Genomic DNA, 20,630 nt, shown 5'->3' with positions numbered 1-20,630 from the left:
TCCTGTAGTTAAAGGCGCCCTTTGAGTTCCTGATCCTTAAGTAGACTTGCTTTGGTTTTGGTGCTGAGGATCAACCCCAGGGCCTGTGCATGCTGGGCAGGCATCCCCACTCCCTAGCTATAGCCTCAGCCTCTCCAAAGGAGACTTTCCTCAGCCGGTCTTTGCCTCTGTGTGTCTGACGGCCCTGTGTGGATGTGGCTGTTTCTGGCAAGTCAAGCACCAAATAGGTGTGTACCAGTTGTGGTCTCAAAAGTAAAACTGTAAACTGGAGTCTGTAGTCCAGTGGTTAAAGCATTGCCTGACTAAGGCCAACAGCCCCGAGATGCCAGTCAGTAGTGGGACTGGGAAAGCAAAAGTGAGAGGCCAGAGCTTCCACACCGGGGGCCTGGCACCTCTCGGCCTAGCTTTGTTTGCTGTTTGGCTTTTCTAAACAGGGTTTCTCTGTGTAGCCCTGGCTGTTCTGGAACTTTCTGGAGACCAGGCTGGCTTTGAACTCACAGAGATATGCCTGCCTCTGCCTGCTGAGTGCTGGGATTACAGGTGCGTTCTACCACTGCCCGGCTGGTAAGATCATTTATGTGTGTGTGGTTTACATGTAGTTTGTGCACCAAGACTATGGTGGTTTGAATAGGTCTGGCACCCAGACTCATTCGTTTGGATACTTAGCCACAGGGAGTGGCTCTATTAGAAAGTGTGGCCTCGTCAGAAGTGTGTCACTCTGGGGGAGGGCTGAGAGGTCTCAAATGTTCAACCTGCACATTGTGGTACAGTCTCCTGCTGCTGCCTGGGAATCAAGATATTGAATTCCCAGCTCCTTCTCTAGTTCCCTGTCTCTGGACACTGCCACGCCTCCCACCGTGACAGTAATGGACTGAACTTCTGAAACTGTAAGCCAGCCCCAATTAAATGTTTTCTTTTATAAGCATTGCCATGGTCATGGTGTCTTTGCACAGCAATGGGACCCTAAGTAAGACAGTGACCATACCTGGTGCTTGGTTAGAGAACAAGAGGGCATTAGATGCCCAAGAACAGGAGTTAACGCTGTTGTCAAACACCTCGTGTGAATACTGGAAATTGATCACCTCGTTTCCCATTAGCTGGAGCTCACCAGTTCTTACCTGTCTCCACCTCCCAACAAGGGGTTACTGACATTGCCACATCTGGCTTTTCTGCACAGGTTCTTGGGATCAGACTCACCACATCAGGTCCTTTCTCCAGGTTTAACAGACCACTTCTTAGGGCAGCCAGTGAACTCAACAGAAAAGCTGTAGTTGTTTAGATGCTGTGTTTATAGCTTAGCATTCACAAGCACTGTGCTGAGTTCAATCCCGAACAGAATAAACCACCCCTGGTGGCTCATGCCTGTAATCCACTCAGGAGCAGGAAGATAGGTCAAGCTCACTCAGCTACATTGTGAGTTCAAAGCGGAGCTGAGACCACACACACACACACACACACACACACTTGTAAATAAGTAGTCTAGAGCTTATTTGTGCAGGATCAAAATGGAACCCAGATTCATTTCCATTCGGCAGGACATTCCCCACAAAGCCCACAGTGGCAAGCATACAAGACGCGATGTGCTCAGATGCTGTGAAGGAGGTGTGGAGAACTCGAACCTGCCAAGAGGGAACACCAACGTAGAGGTAGATCTGGAGTAACTGTGTGTCCGCATCTAGGGAAAATAGTCCACCCGCTACCGAGGGGACCCAACAGGCCAGCACCCCTCCTGCCCAAAGCTCAGGTTCAAAATAGCAGACGACGTCCTAGAGGAGTAGGGCTGACGCTCAGCAGCCAGGGTTACCAGAAAGGACCGTCCCGACATAATCAGCCCCGCTCAGGTGACAGGAACACACACGCACGCGCTCGGGTGACAGGGTCGCTGGGCCCACCAGAACACACGGACTTCACCCCCACCCTTTTCACACAGGCGGGCACCCCAGAAAACACAAAGGAGACAGGGGTGCAGGCGGCCGAAGCGGGCTTAATGCTCTTTAGGCAGGCAGCAGTCCCTGCGCACGCAGCTCCAGCAAAGGCGACAGCGTGTAGCGCAGCCGGCGGAAGACGGAGTCGGAGCCCAGACTCTGGAGCCCCAGGCCGATGGCGTCAGGCTTCGCCAGCACCACGTAGATCAGCGGCAGCACCAGGACACCCAGCGGGAGCAGCAGCAGCGTCTGCAGTGCGCTCAGCGCCCACAGCCTGCAGAATCGCCAACAGACAGATGAGTGGTGGCTCTGGGACCGGGAAGCCGGAGTGCGGGGCCCACTAGCATTCACCTGAGGCTCCCCGCGCCCGCACTGCCGAACAGCCGCTTCTCCTGCAGAGAAAAGGCTGCATCCAGCTTTTTGCCAGGGCAGCCACTAGAATCGAGCCAAATCTCTCGTCACAGGCAGGTCCCAGCTCCAGCCTGCGCTCCCCAGCCCACGCTCACGTAGTCAGCCCTGGCCACCTCCTCCATAAGTGAGCCCGCGCAGTCCTGCACCCGACGAGGCTGTGAGTTGTACCTGCGGGACAGGCACAGAGATGGGCCACCAGGCCGAGCCCAGCGCCTCCCGACGCCCTCCAAGTCCCAGTCCTTACGGTCCCGAGCCACCGCGCGTAGCCTCCAGTGCAGCTGCTGCCTCCATCACCTTCCCCTGCAGCTCCTGAGGGATGGCCACGGGGATTCAGGACAGAGAATAAGCTACATCACAAGTCAGGGAGTAAGAAAGAAAGGGTTGCAGCCCCGGGGCATTTGGAAGAGAAGCCAGTCCGAGAGGCCACACCTGCAGGACTCCACTCTGCTCCTGGAAGCTGGCCCAGGCCTCTTCTGTCCGCTGTGCACCCTAGAAGCCAGGAGCTCGGTGTGAGCATCGCAGGACCTCCCCACACATCCTCCCCCCAACCCCCCCCCCCCCCAGAGTCCATCAGATACGCACCTGCCGCAGATCCTCTGCCTGCATGCTGAATTTGGCCTCCGCCAGTTCCAGATGTTTCTTCAGGAGGATTCAAGTGATGTCAAGAACCTCCAGGCCTCACACACCGCTGGGCCTCGAGGCTCGGTCCCTCGCCTTCAAGGCTGATACTCTACCCACATATGGACGCAGCCCTGCCCACAGCCAAGCTCCGCCCACACACCCCCACTGGTCCCACCCAAGCACCTGCAGCGCCACAAGCTGAGTCCCGAGTTGCTGCTCTGCTCGCTGTTGACTCAGCTGTTCCCCTCCGTAGTAGAAAAGCTGAGGACAGAATTCATGAGTGCCTGGCTCAAGGAACTTGGGGACGAGGGCGTGACACTGCTCGTACCTGGCTGGACAGTTCCTCCCACTGTTCCTGCAGCTTCCGGTTGTGTTGCTCCTGAGGACAGGGTCCGAGCTGTCTAGGCCTCGCCCCCAGCCTAGCCACCCCGGGCCCTGCCTCTTGCTCTTGCCCGCACCAGGTCCTGCCGGTGCTGCTCCGCTGCCTCCAGCAGCCCACGAGCTCGCTCCGCACGCTCCCGCGCCGCCTCACGTGCCTCCCCCTGAATAGCTCCCGTTGCTTGGCTTCGTCTCCGTTGCAGGCTACACGGCAGGGGAGTTTGGGATGGAGCCACCAGCCTGAGAGCCCCAGACTGAAGTCCCACTGCCTGGAGCGAGGACTGCCAACACGCCTGCCCCCGGACCTCGGTGCCCTCGCACCTGCGCTCGCGCTCCCGCAGCTCCTCCAGGCGCCCGGTGAGGCTCTCGCTCTCGGCCTCCAGCCCACGCACCAGCTCCTCCAGCTCCTGCTTCCGCAGGCGGCCATCGCGGTTGTCCTTCTGCAGCTGCAGCAGCTGCTCCTGCGGCTCAGCCATGGCTCCAGCGCTCTCCCCAGACCTCCGCCGTCCGGGTGACCTGGAGGCCCGCGTCACAATAGACAGCAGGGGGCGCCGGAGCCCGACCGAGATGAGTCAGGCCTGACCAATTTGCCCGCATCCGTAATTCAATCTCTTGGGGGGGACACGAAGATCAGGAGTTCAAAGTCATCCTTTCCTACACACCGAGTTTGAATTTGAAGCTAGCCAAAGCTACAAGTAGACCTGTCTCAAAAAACAAACACACACACACACACAACAAAAATATCTCAGCCCCAGTCTGATTGGTACAGTTACTAAAGTTCTATGTAAAGGCCAGACTTGATGGTTCGTGTCTTGTAATCCCAGAATACTGGAGGCTGAGGTGAGAAGATCGCATAGAGTTCAAGGTGAGCCTGGCTGTATAAGAAGAACCTGACTCAGGAAAAACAAAAGGAGAAAAGTTGAACTACCACAGTAGCTGTAATTACAGGCTAAATCAGGTGCACCTCACCTTAGATTCCGAGTGACCAAGTGGGGAGAAAAACGTTTTAACTTAAGATTTAAAGATTCTGTGTGTAGAATGAGTAGGAGGGGGACGGTGTAGTTTTGTGATCTGGGGTTCTCTTAGCACCAGGTGTCGCACCCTGTGGCCAGCCTGGTCTTGACTCAAGCCTTTCCCTTCCTAGTACCACACTCAGCTGAATCATATTTTCTACTGTGTGTGTGTGTGTGTGTGTGTGTGTGTGTGTGTGTGTGTGTGTGTGTGCAAATGCCTTGGGGGACATCAGATCCCATGAAGCTAAGATTCCAGCAGCTGTGGAACTAAAGTCAGTGCTCTCAACTGCACACTGAGACTTTTCACATTCTGTGGTGATAAAATCTCTCTAAAACTTTTAGATTTTTCAATTCTAAAGACTTTAAGAAGCTAATTTACTTCATAATTTGGAGGATATACTTTTCTTTTTTAAATATTTATTTATTTATTATAAGTACACTGTAGCCGTCTTCAGACACACCAGAAGAGGGCATCAGATCTCATTACAGATGATTGTGAGCCACCATGTGGTTGCTGGGAATTGAACTCAGGACCTCTGGAAGAGCCGTCAGTGCTCTAACCATTGAGCCACCTGTCCAGCCCTGAGGATATACTTTCCTGATGCTGTAATAAACCATCATAGCTTCTTTAGGGAGGCTGGGACAGGAATACTGCTAAAAATTCAAAGCCAGCCTGTGCTACATAGTGAGACTTTGTCTCAAACAACAAACCTCCCTCCAAAAAAACCCAAAAAACAAAACTCATGTAGACTTCTTTATTACTTTGTGTTGGTCAGTAGACTCCCTGCATACATGAGGTTCAGTTTCCCAGCATCACACACAGAGATATCAATTGTTTACTTACATGAAGGCCTGTGGGGTCTGACAGCTCTGGCGAAGCTGGGACTCCCCATTGCCGTCAGCACACCTCAGATTTCCAAACTTCTGAAACCCTTCTGGCCCCAGTAATTTCGGAGGAAGTGTTGGACAGTTGATTTTTGTACTTGCTGGGGACGGAGGCAAACCTCCCAACAAGTCTTCTCCCTCTGACCCTGCCTTTGTGCTTTTTCTTCTCACAGGCTGTGGCCACCAGGCCCTCAGCCACCGGCCACTCTGGCAGCTTTCCCTCCTCCCCCTGACTCTGGCAGCTTCCTTCACTCTCCACCCTGCCACATGCAGCTTTTTTCCTTTGATTTTGTTTTTTGTTGCTCATACTGGCCTGAAACTCAACTGTGCCGCAGGGATGACTCGATTCTCACTCTCCCACCTCCACTGCAGAGGGCTGAGGTCAGACTGCACCTCTGGGGCTGGCCTTCATCCTTTGGTTTTATTTGGAAATAAAACAAAGATAAGCTAAGCAACCTTGGCTATCCTGTAGCCCAGGTTGGCCTCCAAATTGTGGAAATCTTGTCTTTGTGTCCAAAGGTTTGTACCACCATCCCTGGCTTAAATTGGCAGAAGAAAGCACTGTTTTACATAAAAAGGTGGCTATTGAGGCAAGACAGAGACATGAACTTAGAACATGGGAAGGAAAGGAAACTCCCCTTCCTGAAACCTCTCACCTGCTGTCAGCATTTGCTGTAGAGGCTCCAGACACACAAATAAATAAGAGCTTCATTTATAGATACTGAGTGCTAACACAGCAATGAACTAGGCTTATGGGGGATATGTGTGGCCTTGGGTGAGCATCCACACACTCGTGAGAACACACACACAGAACTAAGCACCATTTACCTTACATTCCTATCTCATCAGCAATAGCCCTGTCAGGCGCCCCTCTGAAAACACCCTGTGATTTCAGATCCCGGGGCCAGCCTTTGAAGATAACAGCTTCAAATCTTACCTGTGACTATTGACTCTCCCTTTAAAGCTATTGTGTAAAGTTTGCTCAGAGAAGTGCCTCAAGACTCAAAGTTCTAAAGCAAAGCTGGTAAGACTCAGGAAAGCAAAGGGGTATGGGGACGTGGTGGCATACACCTTTTATCCCAGAGCTTTGGAGACAGAGGCAGGCAGATCTCCGAGTTTGAGGCCAGTCTGGTCTACAGAGTAAGTTCCATGATAGCCAGAGATACACAGAGAAATCCTTTGTGGAAAAACCAAAACAAACAAACAAACAAAGGACTCAGGAAGTGCCTGAAGCTGACCAGATTCATGAGACCCTCAAGATTACATGGGTAAGTCCTGCTGAGACAGAGATTGGCCAAGCTACCTGGAAGAGGTTCAGACTAACTTGGTTTCCTAAGAGACTCTTACACCTGTTGAGCTGCCTGCAGGCTGTGTGGTGTACCCCAGGTTCCAGCTTCCATGAGCCCAGAGTGGGCTTTCCAAGGTGCAGCTGTCTTTGAGTCATTTCTGTTCCTTTTAGGTGACCCAAATAAATCCTTGGTTCACTACCTGCTTTGATATTGGGCTTTGGCAGTGTCCACACTTTGTTTAAAGTCGTCAGTTCTGAGGCAGGGACATTTGTTCACCACACACTCACAGCTCTGTCTTTTTCTCTGAGGAGGCCACAGCTAGGCTCTGAACTAAGTCATTCCTTCTGAGCACTTTGACTTTATCTTACCCTCTTACAAAGTCTGTATCTATTCCTGTGGTCAGGCCAGGGATGCGCTCAGGAAGACCAGCCCCTCACTGCATAAACCCAATGACCTAAGTTCAATCTACAGAGCCGCATCGAACGGGGAAGAACTCTCAAGAGTTGTTCTCTGACGTCTACAGAGGCCACGTGTCTCTCCCCGCCCCCAACATCAGACACACAAAACCAGTAAGTTTAATTTTACTTAGTTTTTATGTGTATGAATGTATGCATGCAGTGCCCATGGAAGCCAGAAGAGGGCATCATATCCCCTAAAATGAATTACAGATAGCTTTGAGCTGTGGGTGCTGGGAATCCAACCAACCCCTGTAGGAAAGTGCTTTTAATGCTGAGCCATCTCTCCAGCCCTTAAATGTTTATTAACAAAACTTCAGCTCTCCTTCACACTGGCCCATCCTGTAATACTCTTCTGTAGCAAAGTCTGTGGCCAGAGCTGAGGTCCCTGAAGGATGGAAGGAAAGTCCCCAACTCCCTGATAACAGCTGCACAACAACGGCAACTGAGGACCCAGGTGACTGGCCTGTCCACCACGGAGGAAGGCCTTGTCTTGGCCTTTCCTGGCTGCAAACTCTGGCCACAAACACCTTATACACAACTACACAGATTGTGAACGTTGCACATTGCTGGCCAGGTTTGGACCCAGGCTCACCTGGGAAGAATGACCCTGGTCTGGGGACCATCTCCTGCCTTGGAGGGGAACAGTACTACGAGGCTGTACTTGCCAGGGAATCGGTCAAAGCTGTCCCTCCCTAATGTGACACCTTATTTGCTCTCTAGACATGCTGGCATCTCCTCAGAGTCCCTCATGCCTTCTCCATCTCTCACCCACGGTCCCAAATTCTCTATGGCAAACATCCCAGCCTGTCCACCTTGATGCTCAGCTCCATTAGGACATCCTGGAAGCAGCTTCTGCAGGTCCTCCCCAGCCCCCAGGCCTCCCTGTGCTGGTCCTGCTGATTCCTGCAGCCCCATAAACAGCCTTTACCCCAGCCTGTCTCCAATTCCTACTGCAAACCACAGACTTTTTCATGAGCGGGAAGCCCCCTGCCTCCGTCTACTGTGACTTTATTGCTCTTTGTCCAACACTGAGAGTCCCATAAATGAGGAGGTTTGAGAAGACTGCCCCGCACCTGCTTCTTACACCTTCATCAACACAATGATCAAACTCCCCAAGATCTGCCTGCCCCACGTCCCTACTAAACCTTCCCAAACCCTTCCTTGACTGTGACTTTCCAGAACACAAGTTCAAGCCAGTCCTCACAAACGCCTACCACCTGTTGTTCTTCAGACATGCCAGAGAAAGTGCCTGCCCCCCACTTCCAGCACCCCACACACACCTCAAATATAACCATCCTTCCCAATTCTGTCACTTAGTCCTTGGTGCTCAGCACTGGGCCACCCCAGGAGCCAGCTAGGCCGGTGTCCAGAACATACGGTAATGTCTGTACAAACAGATGACCTGCTTCTGCCACAGAAACCTGGTAAGTCCACCAAGGATGAGCTCTTGTTGGAAGAAGCTATTCAAAAGCCAGGTACATGTGGCCTCAGGCTTCTTGTGTCCTCCCACTGCCCCTAACTCACCCCACAGTGACATGGGGCATCTGTAAGCCACCGGCCTCTGGCTATCAAGGCAGCTAGAGTCAATAAGCAGCCATTACTGTTCAACTCCACAGCTCAGTGTCCCATTCCTACCGTTCTAGAGGCTGGCTACAGACAGCTTGGGCCATCTCATTATGGTTTGACCCCACACTGTGAGCAGTTCAGAGGTGAGAAGGATTGGATGGCACACCAGGGGAGAAAGTGAAGGAGTCCGGACTCCTTTAACCTGCTTTGTCAGCACCTACACCACACTGAAGAATCCTACTGTCTGCCACATGCCCGGATACATTACCCATGTTCCTGTGCACTGGGTCCTGGGCTACATCTGTCCCAGACCTGCCCTACAGTGGCCGACACTTCAGGCATGAGGTGGTCTCATTTCCCATCAAAATGAGTGTTGTTTGTGGTCAGGCTCTTTGGGGACACTGATAATGACAGAAAGGTACCCTTGAAACTTCATTACCAAAGTCAAGCTGGGCTGAGGCTTGGCTTTTACACTGTTTGTGTTCGTGAGTGTGGAGACGCATGTTCACTGCACCGCACAAGTGCAGGCAAAGGGCAACCTGCTGGAATCTGTTCTCTCCTTCCATTGTGTGAGGCCCAAGGAGCACGCTCGGCTTGTAGCAAGCCCTACATCCACTGAGCCACCCCACCAGCCTGTGATTTGGACTTAAGGCCCCTAACGAGCCAGCTGGCACCCTACATACCACCCAAAATTCCAACAAGTGCCAGATCACTACCCTCATTCTAGTACACAATGTTCTTTCTCTTTGAGTCCCCTTCCACACTAGAGTGACACTAGAGAGCCCGTCCTGTTACAGGCCGTCAGTCAGGGCTGGTTGTCTGCAGGTCCTCAGCATCTTACTCAGAATTTAAGAGAAATTACACAAACACTATTCACAGCAAAGTTCAGTGTGTACTAGAGGGGAGTGAGGTCCACAGCCATCTAGATGAAGGAACACAAAGGTGGTAACAGAGGGGCTGGTTGCTAAGGGGCACAGTGGTGCTCTATTCTGATTGACAGGCTCAATTATACATCTCTGTTGCACATGTACCTTTCTTCCCATAATGCATCTGGTTTTAATCATATCCAGACAACTAACTTATACGTAGGCCTAAGATGGTAAATAGGAGGCTCTCCTCTAAACTTAAGGATACTATTGCCTTATTGCTCATGAACTGAAGACTAGCTCAGACTGACTGACCTTCCTATTCTCATGCTTGAACATAACTAGAACACAGGCCAGGTGTGTCTTTAATCACAGAGGCAGGACTACACGGTGAGGTGCAGGCCAGCCTTTCTCAACCATAAAACACCTCGAGTATCACTGCACAGAATCTGTATGATGGGCATATAAGGACAGACCCCATTGTTGGAGGATCCCAGGTTACTGACAGGTTGACAGACATGTGCACATTATACATGCAGGGAAACCTGCCAAGTGTGTTGTTAGAGGAGGGTGTGAACAGGTGGAGCCCCAGGCTGCTTGCTGCCTCTCACTGCACTGGCTAAGATAGTGAACTCCCTGGGAAGAGCGTACACAAGAGCCCTGGTGCAGGAGGCTGGGCGGCAGCTGCTCTTCCAGAGGCGAAGAACAAACAGGCAGGAGCAAGCATGCTGGCCTCCTTTGAGATAGCTTGCACACACGTTCTGACAGAAGCCAGCAATGATGGCTCTTTGGCCTTAATGCTACACCAGGGATGCCCTGAGGTGATCAGTTTTGTTACCTGTGGTCAGAAAGAAAACTGAAATTAATAGGTTGATCTCAAAGATTATATGAGGCTGGCACTTTTATAAAACTGCTGGACAGCAGCTGTGCCAAGAAATTTATGAGCTTTGGCCAAGGGACTACTGCCCCAGGCAATGTAAGTCAGTATCAGATGTCCTCCCCCCCCACCTCACACACACACACACACAGAGGGAGGGAGGGAGGAGGGAAGGAGGGAGGGGAAGAGGGAGGAAGAAGGAGGGGGGGGGGGGGAGAAGGATCGAGCAGTCCTGGAGTGTCCAGAAAAACCAGACCTCACCACTATGCAGGCCAGCATTCATCCGGCGCCCTGAGAGCCTGAAAGTCTGTCCTTGATGCATCTGCCCTCCCTCAGCCTGACCATACTCAACTCCATCCTCCCTTGTGACTTGGGTGAGCTTCCTGGTCTAGGGAACCATCTTACTAACCCCCAGCTGGCTACAGCTGAAAACAGGCTGGCCTGAGGGAGGCAGGAAGACAGCGTGACTCATAAACCCACAGGCTAGGTGGTTGTACCTGTGTCCAGATGTTCCTACCCAAATTTACCACACCTGACCTCACAGCCTGTGCAGGGCAGCACGGCACAACTGACAATGTTAAAACAGCCTGCAGATGGTACCACCACCATCACCTGGTTTACACAGGATACTGGGAATGTGACATTCAACAGTTCCCTTTATGGGTTAAATAGAAAGTGAGGTTGTAAGGATTCAGGTGTAAATCCCCAGAACCCACACAAAGCCAGATGCTGTAGAATTAGTCCTAGGATGTCTGTGGGAAATTGGGACAAATCCCTAGAAACCAGTCTGGTGTACAGAACAGCCAAAGATTTAAAAAAAAAAAAAAAAAAAAAAAAAAGAGTCTCCTGTGGAAGGTGAGGAATAAAATAACACCCAAGGTTGTCCCTGACCTCCATGCACGCACTGACCCACACAGTCACTCACGCCCAGAGAAACACGTGCATGCACTTTTGCATGTCCTCTCCTGCAGAAAAGCAGGTTTTAGGCTGCAGAGAAAGAACTGTTATCAACTGGCAGAGCATGGGGACTGGAGCAGTTTAATCAGCACAAAGCAAGTCAAGTACATTCACCTCTAGAACTGCAGAAAACTGTAAAAGAAACCTAAAGGAAACAGCTAAGATCATGGCTGTGGGGTGGTAGAAATGCCTTTAAGCTAAGAAAGATAGTTGAGCTGGTCATCAATATTTTTAATTTGGGGGGTTGGAGAGATGGCTCAGTGGCTAAAATCTCTTCAGGAGGTCCTGCAACCCCATGTCTCACAACCACCTATAATGTGTTGGGATGGTTTTGTGTACTATGCATTCAGATGCTGATCACTGTGCCCAGAGATCTTGCAGTCTGGATGTTGGCATTGTCATACTTGGAGCACCTCCTGTCTCAATGATGTGTAAAAGTTCTTTTCTATCACCGCTGATTGGTTAACAAAGAGTTGTTCAGTCTATAGCTGGACAGAAGAGAATAGGGTGGAACTTCCAATCTCAGTCAAAGGTCCAAGCAAAGAGGGAAGAGGAAGAGCAGAATTCAGTCAGGACACACACGGACCAGAGCAAGCCAGGTTAAGATTCAGATGCAGGTAAAGAACCACGTGGCTGGGGAGTCAGCAGGCATAGAGGGTTAGAATAGATGAGCATCTGCCCAGCACAGTGCCTGTAGCTTGTTAATAAATTTACTAGGTCTCTGTGCTATTTGCTAGGGAGCTAAAACTGGCGAGAAATACCGTTACTAATTGAGAGCAGAATGGGGCTTAGAAAAATCCACAGAATTACATCTATATTAGGACCTGATCCCTCTTCTGGCATACAATATATGACAGAGCACTTACATACATAACCTTTAATTTAAAAAATATTAGGAAGTAGACATTAAGGCTGGCCATTTAACCCCAACTATGGGGAGCAAGAGGCAGGAGGGAATCTGAGTTTAAGGCCAGCCTAGTCTATACAGCAAGTTCCTAGAGAGCTACATGGTGAGACACTATCTTAAGAACAGAGAGGAGTTAGGGGAAGAAGATGGAGAGATTACATCCATGGGAATTTAAAGTAAGCAGCCAGGTCTCGGCAGCACCACTTGGGAATGAGGGATCACAAGAGTCAGGATACAATTCGTCTGGCAGAGTGTATCCACAAAGCTTGGAACTCCACACACACCAGGGCTCAGTGGAGGAGTCAAGACACACCCACCCACTAGACAGGGTTTCTCTGTGTAGACCAGGCTGGCCTCAAACTCAGAGATCCCCTGCCTCTGCCTCTGGAGTGCTGAAATTAAAGGCAGGTGCCACCCAGGAGCCAAGAACACCTAGTGAGAGGTCTTACCTGGCTAGATTCAACCATGCTCAGGACCACGGTATTTTTAGACCTTTAGGAATTTGGGCCAGAGAGATGGCTCTCTTGTTGCTCTTGCACAAGACCCAGGGTTTGACTCCAGCACCAACATACATGTAGAAACAAACCTAGCTGGTACATGCCCTTAATCTGTTTTCAGAAAAGTTGGGCTTTCTGTAGCCTTGACTGTCCTGGAATCTACTCTGCAGACCAAACAGAACTCAGAGATCCAGCTGTCTGGGCCGAGATTAAAGGCATACACCACCACTGCCAGGCTGAGCCCACTTCCGATGCCCACGATTTTTTTTCTTTTCACATGTATATTTTTGTCTCCCTACCATTTCCACAACTGACCACCACTACTACTATGTCCTATCGTAGAAACAGTGCTTGTTTAAGGCCTTCACTTTTTTATTCTTTGTGCACGAGGACTGGCACCATCGGTTTCACTGGTAGACAGTCAGATAATCCATTCAGGTCACTTAGTCCAACCTGATGAAGCCCACGTGCTTCGCAGGCTGACGGAGGTACTGAGGCACATGTTCAGCCCGTATTTCCAGATCAGACCATGGCGGTTAGAGCACACGTGGCCGAAGTTCCATGTGTGACGTCCACGAATCTATCTTGTGTCATTTCACCTTGAACCTAGTGTCCAGGCACACACTGGAAAAACTGCTTGTCACAAGCCAAGCCCTTTGATAGAATCGAGCTTACCAAAACTTAGGGCAGCAACATTAGTTCTGGAGATTAGGCCCACTGAGATAGCTCCCATCATCTTTCCGGTCTATGAAACGAATTCCAGGACAGCCAGGACTACCAGAGTGAGGGGTGCAGGGGTGGGGTGTGTGCTTGCCCCGGCCCTCTTTTGGTTTCAACTGTGGACCTGAGTACAGCAACACCTCCTCATCCCACCCACCCCGTCCCTGTATCTGCTTTCTGGACAGCCTTCATTAACTTGAGCCAGTGATGCTGTCACCACAGCACATCTCATAGGAGTCCCCCAACCTCCTGCCATGCGTTTGTCCCACGTCCCACTCTTCTGCTCTAGGATTTGGAGTCACCCTGTCAGTCTGTCAGAGGATACAGTCACAAACAGACTCCACACCAGTTTTCAATCAAGCTTTTAATGAAAAGATCATAAAATAACAGTTTCTCATCACTGTACATTAAGACTGCACGCTTTTGAATGGAGAGATTAGTCATGAATAGATCACTCTAACATCGGAGGGCTGCAAAGCTGCAGCTCTGACCTGCATCCATCCAAACTCTTTAGGAAATAAACTCAAATCAATGTGATGAGTGGCAATGGGGTGACCAGTACAGGAGTGCGATCCCAGCACCCCTCCCCTGCTCGGGGAAGGGCTAAAGGACATCGTGATCCCTCTTCCAGTTCCAATTAAATGAAACAGATATACCCCATCCCTCCTGAGGTATTTGCAAACGGGATGGATAGAACCCAACCTGGGGCTCCTGGAGGAAATGAGTGATGGGTGGGTACAGGGGGTTCCTCTCAGCACCTGGCCCCATGGGGAGGACCCTGGGAACTCTCCCTGACCCAAGTGAGGTCTGTTATGCAGCATTTTTGAGGTCAATAAATTACAGCAATAAATAGCAAGGTGAGGTAGGGGAGGGGTCCCTGGTAGAAAGTTACAGTAAGGTGACTGAAGCTGCAGGCGTCCTAGGAAGGGGGTCCTGGGCAGCAGGTTCCACAGCTCCACCCTTTCCCGGGTTGGAATGTCAGACTGAGGTCGGTCCCTCTCTACCCCTCATTCCTGGCATCCATTTCATAGGTTCAGTAACATTGGCCCCATCGTGACTGGGGACAGGAAGACCTTGGTCCCTTTAGTAGAGTACAGCAGGGCTTTGAGAGCCTGTCCATTCTTTTCAGGCCCTACCCTTGGCTTCTGCCTTCGTTCACAGCCCTTGCTCCCTGAGCCCCGCCCTCCCGGCTGCCCAGGGTTCCCCTACTCAGGAAGGCAGCAGTCTGCCTGCTGACAGACAGCCGGGCAGATCGCACTCCTGCTGAGGACCTGAGGTCCGGTGAATACTGACAGGGTGGGCAACAGGGGAACCCGGCTCCCCTCGGTGTTGATGGACGGAAAACACTTCCCGGACCACATGAGGTCAGGAGTCACAGCTGAGGTGTATGGCTATGCTGCAAGTCTGAGATTCCTACATGTCCATAAGTTCATCTTTTCCTTTTTTGCAACCTTGGAAGAGCCCTTGCAGTAGCTCGGTCCGCTGGGAGTGGGCACTGGCAGAGCCGGGCCTGCTCCACCAGCTTGCCCTAAGTCTGAGAAATAAATACATTCATCACTGCACAAACATTGATACAAAAACAACACTGTTGAGAGTGTTCGCACCATCTGTTAGTAAGGGCCAGACTCAAGTCAGACCCTTTTGCTGCCCAGGGTAGGGTGTGTGCATGACGGAGTCCACTGAGCTTCCTAAAGCTACCTGCTTTTTGGCTTGAGTGACTGTCACAGTAACACAAGTCTCATGGGCAGGGCCAACATCCACCCCTTGGGTTCAGCTAGGAAGCCTGGGGGCTGGTCAGCTTGGTGCATGCTCTTTGGTGGTAGCTGAGCTTTGAAGAGGCCCCAAAAATTGGGGATGAGGGCTCAGGTGAAGCTAGGGGGGAGGACTTCTAGTCCTTACCCAGCACCCAGGGCTGCCTCTGCCCTTGAGCTGCTCAAGGGTCGACTCAGAAGGACCCAGGTAGGAGGGGAGTTTCCCTGGGACTGGTGTTATAGCTGCTGAGGTCTGAAACTGTGTAAGCTTATGTAAACAATGAGATAAATATATTAGTATTTTTTTTATGAGCCCACTGAGGTTCCATACTCATTCAAAATGTGCTTTGGTTTAAAAAATAGGTTTTGTGAATTTGGGTATGAGCTTTTTTTTTCCTTTGATTTTTAACTTTTTTTTCCTACATGACATCTGCTATTTTCTGTTTCCTGTTTCTCCAAAACATTCAGGAATTAAATGACTAAAACAGAGAACTGTACGCCGCCTTGGCCTCCTATGGCCTGATTTCCATGAGGCTCTTAACATCTTCACACACACAGACACACAGAGAGACACACTCAAAAGCATGCACCAGTGGAAACAAAGGAAAGAGAATCCAAGTGTGGATCCCACCCATCCCAACAACCCTGAAATCTTAGACAGGAAACTAGTGTTCCGCTTTCTCATTAAAACACAGAAAAGGCTGGTACAACACGAAGGGGAGCAGAGCACTGTCACAGACACGCTGGGCGAGGGGCTCCGCTCCCAGTCCCTGAATTTCTGCAGATGAGGGTGCCCATGCCATACGGACCTTGTGTCCTGGGACTTAAGTGCTGGTGGGTGGGTGAGTGGGTGGGGAGCAGGGGCGAGCACCTAGTGTGCCTTCAGGTGCTGAGACTCCAGGCAAGGGCTGATGGAGAGCTAGAGCTGGCTCAGTACAAGGGCACCATGTGGAGGCCTGGCCAGGTGCCCTCACTCCCACACCCAACACTCTCTGGGTACTACACTCAGGCTACAGGGTCTCTGGGGGGTGGAGGCAGGCAGGGGATGACTCTGGAATTTTTTGGTCTGAAGTAAAAATCAAAGGAACATGAAAAGCCATGAAGCAACATGATGAAAAGGCCTATAGGCCCAGTTCTGTGGCTCATGTGGGGCAGAGCAGACAATCTTGGTCTTGCCTTGCCCCTTGCAGGAGCCCATGCAAACATCTGAGGCTGGCTGATACACCCATGTCAGGGTTAGCTTGACCCTATACTAAGTCAGTCTAGGCAGGGGTCAGCCGTTACCTCTGGCTCTGCAGTAGGTTACTACACATACCTGAGCTCAGGAGGGAAAAGATGGGGTGGGCTCACTTCCACCTGACCCTGGCTCATGAAAGGGAGCTGCTCTCTCCTCATGGCTTCTGTTACTCAGATGCCCAGCACCTGCCCTACACACATCCCCTGAGCAGCAGACATCCCTTCAGAGAACACTGGGTCCCACTAGGGGCTCGGGCCAGCCCAAGCCCAGGTTACTCCCACTACAGAAAAACAAAAGCAAGTGGCTCAGCCTCAACTGTACTGGGTATTGAATTCAAGAGGTAGCAAAGGTCAAAAGGCTCTCCACCATGTTCAATGAGCAAGGAAGTGAAGTATCTGTGCATAAGCAACACACACACACACACACACACACACACACACACACACACACACACACACACACACACACACACACACGAGTACCGATGGCCCTGGGATCTAGCCTCCCCTCCACCCTCTGAAACTTCAAACAACATCTCAAAAAGGTATATAGGGGAAGGTGTGGTTCTCAATATAAGTACCTCTAACAAGGGACATTCCTTGGAAATTATGGGAAAAGCATATTCTCCTGAGGAAGCCCAGGCAGGCAGGGCTCAGGATCAGGGAAGCCTTTGGGCAAGAAGGGCTCCTGGGGCCTTGGAGAGGCAGGTTCAACCATGCCCAAGCACCAGGACTAGGGAAAATGACAGGGAAGGGCAGCTGCCCCAGTTACATTCAGTCTGCAGACCCAGGCTCATCCCCAAAGAGGCAGGAGGAAAATATTGTTCATTTTGGTTTTAAAAAAGAATTTTTAAAAACTGTAAAAAAGAAATAGGAACAGCTCAGTAGGAATAACAGCAATACAGGCCCAGAGGGCTCTTTAGTTGCAGAGGTAGGCAGTGGGTCACCCTGACTGTTCCAGTGCCAGCTAGCAGTTGCCACCCCAGCTCAAAGAGAAAGGAACTGCCACCCAGCACCAGCATCCCAACACCAGAGTCACACTGCACTGCAAAGACACAAGCACACATGCACACACACAGTCGGGGTCCCTGCCAGCTGGCCTGCTTCAGGCACCGCTTTTGGCCACGGGAAGCCCTGTGGCCCAGCCCAACCTGCAGGAAAGGGACCAACCAGGTCCCACTGGCACCCACACGATGGACTCCCATTGGCTCTTCAGCAGCTCCTTCAAGGAGCTGGAAAGCCAAGTAGGACCAGGGAGGTAGAATAGTCACCAACACCACATGCATAGGGCTAGACTGGTCAGCTTCTCTCCTCTTGGCTTTCCTTGGTATACTGTTGATTAAAGCTCTGGGCTTGGGGAGGCTGGGCCAGAGGGGCTGCCAGGAGCCTCACGTCAGACTTTGGGGCTCATTCCTCCCACCATGCTTCTGTGGGTTCCCAAGTGGCAAGTCTGTAGAGGGCTCCTGCGGGTCTTTGGCTTCTAGGAAGGGGAAGTGTGCATGCGCAGGTGGCTGATGAGGTTGCGCTGTTGGGTGAACTTGCCCCCACAGAGCTGGCACTCATAGGGCTTCTCACCTGAGTGCACACGCATGTGCTCTGTGAGGCGGTACTGGCGAGTGAAACGCATGCCACACTCATCACAGGCAAAGGGCTTCAGGCCCAGGTGGCTCCGCATGTGGCGTGTCATAGTGCCTCGTTGTGTGAACATCTTTCCACAAATATTGCAGGGGAATGGACGGGTCAACCAGTGTGTCTTCTCGTGTTGCCGCAGTGTGGCTGGATCCTTGTAGGTCTTCTCACACACTGAGCACTTGAAAGGACGAGGCTCAGCTGCATAGGCTGTACTGGGTGTTGACAGGTCCTCAGCCTCCTCCTCTGCACCCCCACTGCCGGTCTCATAAGCCCCTTCTTCCTTGATGAATAACTCCTCTTCTGTGTGTGTCTCCACGTGAGCATTGAGCTGCTCAGAGCTGGGGAAGCCCTTGGCGCAGGGGATGCACACATAAAGGTTGTCCCCATATGACACGGTCTCGTAGCCTTCCTGCCGGTACACATAGTGGGCGTTGGTGTGGCCGCTGCCCCCTTCGCTCCCACTCTGCCCACTGTCTTCACTCCCATCTCTGCCATTCTCCTCCTCCTCCTTGCAGGGGTGTGATGGCTCCCCGTGTGATACGCTGGGGCCACCTCCACCAGCACTACTAGCCAGAACGCCATTGGGAACCCTGTCCCCAGAACCCTCACCTTCTTCCCCTGGGCAGGAACCCTTAGACCCCGTTTCTCTCCGATCAAAGGGGGACCCAGCCACTGGCTCCTTTTTGTTCCAATCTTTTTTGCGGGCTGAATGCCGGAGGCTCTTACGAGGCTGCCCACCCTGTCCTTCTAGCAAACTCAGATGGTTTTCCTCAGCCCCTTCCAGATCCATGGGCTCATCAGGAGTGGCCCCTAGCTCAGCGTATGAGGCACTATTGCTGACCGGCAGGGTGGAGGTAGAAGTGGGTGGGGGTGACTCTCTCTGGCTGTCACTCAGCTGGGCTGGGTCCTCAGGAGTAAGGTGGGGGCCAGGGGTTGTAGGAGGTAAGGGTGGGCTCTTCTTGGACAGGTCCAAGCCCAGCTCCTGCTCACAGCCCCCACTGTTCCCATTGGTGCTGGTGCTGCAGCCCCCCAGGCCCACCTCCCCACTCGTTGGGCCCCCCAAACCCAGACCGTGTGTGCTCTCCTGGGTGGAGCTGCCTAGAAAAAGCTCATCATCTGAGCCTTTGGCCTGAGGGAGTTCCTGGGGAGCTGAGTGTCCTTTCTGCCCATCTGCAAGCCCTGGATACCGAGCCTGAGAGACAGTGGCCGTGGACAGCCGCTGACTGCGGGTTGGTCGCCCCATGACAGCGGTACCCACTCGTCCAGGGCCAAAGGGCTTGCCGGCTCTCTTCAGTTTGCGGCGGCAGAGGGCTGCCAACTCAGGCAGCTGGAGGTAGCTGGCAGCAGTGAGTAGAGTGCTGAAGTTTGGCTCAGATGGCTGGTCACTGGGCAGCAGCTTGCCCGTGTAGATGAAGTCCAGGATCTGTTGGAACACAGTGGAACTGACCATGTCTGTGTCTAGGTTGATGAGGTTATCATGAAGGACCAGGGACTTGAAGTAGATGCTGCTAGCAGCCAGGACATTCTTGTGGGCCCGGAAGATAGAGTTTTCCACCATGATGATGACATCACACAGGAAGCCCTTGGCCCTCTGCTGGTTCAGCTGTAGCAGGAGCTGTTTTGAATGGCTGGGAAGCTCCATGTCTGGCCCCATGTCCCTGTGCCCTGCCCACGGGCACCACCTGTGGGCAAGAACAGGCAGGATAGTTAACCTGCAACCTGCATAAAGGCCTGGCACGGGGATGCACTGAGCCCACCCCACTCCACCCTCCTCATGCAGGACAGGCTCAATATACATGAGAAAGATCGTCCCATCGTCCCATCATCCTGTCATCCCATCATCCCAGCACCCGCTCAGGCAGGAAAACAGGTCAGGACAAATGGTTTAGAGGCTGAGCAGGCGGCTCCGTGCTTGGAGCACTTGTTGCTCTTCAAAAGCATCTGTAATTCTGACTCCGGGAGACTAGATGCCTCTCATTAACTCTGCAGGCAGCAAGCACTCAGCAGTTACCAGCATACAGGCAAACACTTATTTACATAAAACTAAATTTAGAAATGTTAATGGGGTTTGAATTTTCCTGTTACCCCTTCAGTTATAAAAGAAGTCATTCACAGGTCAGAGGTCACAAGGAGAACCTACAAAAATGACTGGCAGGTGGCTATGGAGGTCGGAAGGCAAATGCCCCTCTAACACAGTAGGGCCATAGTATAAGCCAGCCAGTCCTGCCTGGGCTTGCAAACCCACAGGACTGGTTTCCCGAATTTCCTTAACTAAAAGGTTAAAATTTAAAAGATAAAAAGGCAAAAATTCCAACAAACAAACAAAAACAACCAAAAGCCAAAAGCCAAAAAAAAAAAAAAAAAAAAAAACCAAAAAAAAAAAAAAACAAAAAAAAACCTGTGAACTAAACCAAATTCCTTTGCTAGCCTCTGGCCGACAGCCTTTGTTCTACCCTGCGATACCTTTCAAACACCCCTCTAGGAAGCCAAGTTGACCTCATTTGCTAACTCCTGGTCCTGACCAAGATACTGTATCCTCTCTCCCATAACTGTCCAGGAGTACAGAGACACTGGGCACTGTCCAAGCCTGTGACCCTCATGAGCCCGGTACCCTTTCTAGGAAGCACTGTCTGTCCTTGCA

General features: G+C 51.7%; 2 protein-coding genes across 2 annotated transcripts; both read right to left on the bottom strand.

Moving 5' to 3' along the window:
• Positions 1–1,994: 1,994 nt before the first annotated feature.
• On the bottom strand, positions 1,995–3,811 carry TMEM191C (transmembrane protein 191C; the record flags this gene model as incomplete). Its single annotated transcript, XM_080918897.1, has 10 exons — positions 1,995–2,199; positions 2,277–2,317; positions 2,432–2,504; positions 2,581–2,645; positions 2,766–2,825; positions 2,919–2,975; positions 3,141–3,218; positions 3,286–3,336; positions 3,416–3,539; positions 3,657–3,811. 10 exons carry the CDS (start codon positions 3,809–3,811, stop codon positions 1,995–1,997), a joined length of 909 nt encoding a protein of 302 aa, XP_080775023.1.
• Positions 3,812–17,837: 14,026 nt separating this feature from the next.
• On the bottom strand, positions 17,838–19,676 carry HIC2 (HIC ZBTB transcriptional repressor 2; the record flags this gene model as incomplete). Its single annotated transcript, XM_080919445.1, has 1 exon — positions 17,838–19,676. The coding sequence occupies exon 1, from the start codon at positions 19,641–19,643 to the stop codon at positions 17,838–17,840; it is 1,806 nt and encodes a 601-aa protein (XP_080775571.1). The 5' UTR covers positions 19,644–19,676.
• Between the last annotated feature and the right edge of the window lie 954 nt (positions 19,677–20,630).

This window comes from Micromys minutus (genome assembly GCF_963924665.1).
Source record: "Micromys minutus genome assembly, chromosome: 7".
NCBI classification, from domain to species: domain Eukaryota; kingdom Metazoa; phylum Chordata; class Mammalia; order Rodentia; family Muridae; genus Micromys; species Micromys minutus.
Note: the sequence above shows the minus strand (reverse complement) of the source record. Positions and strands in the feature narration are given on the sequence as shown.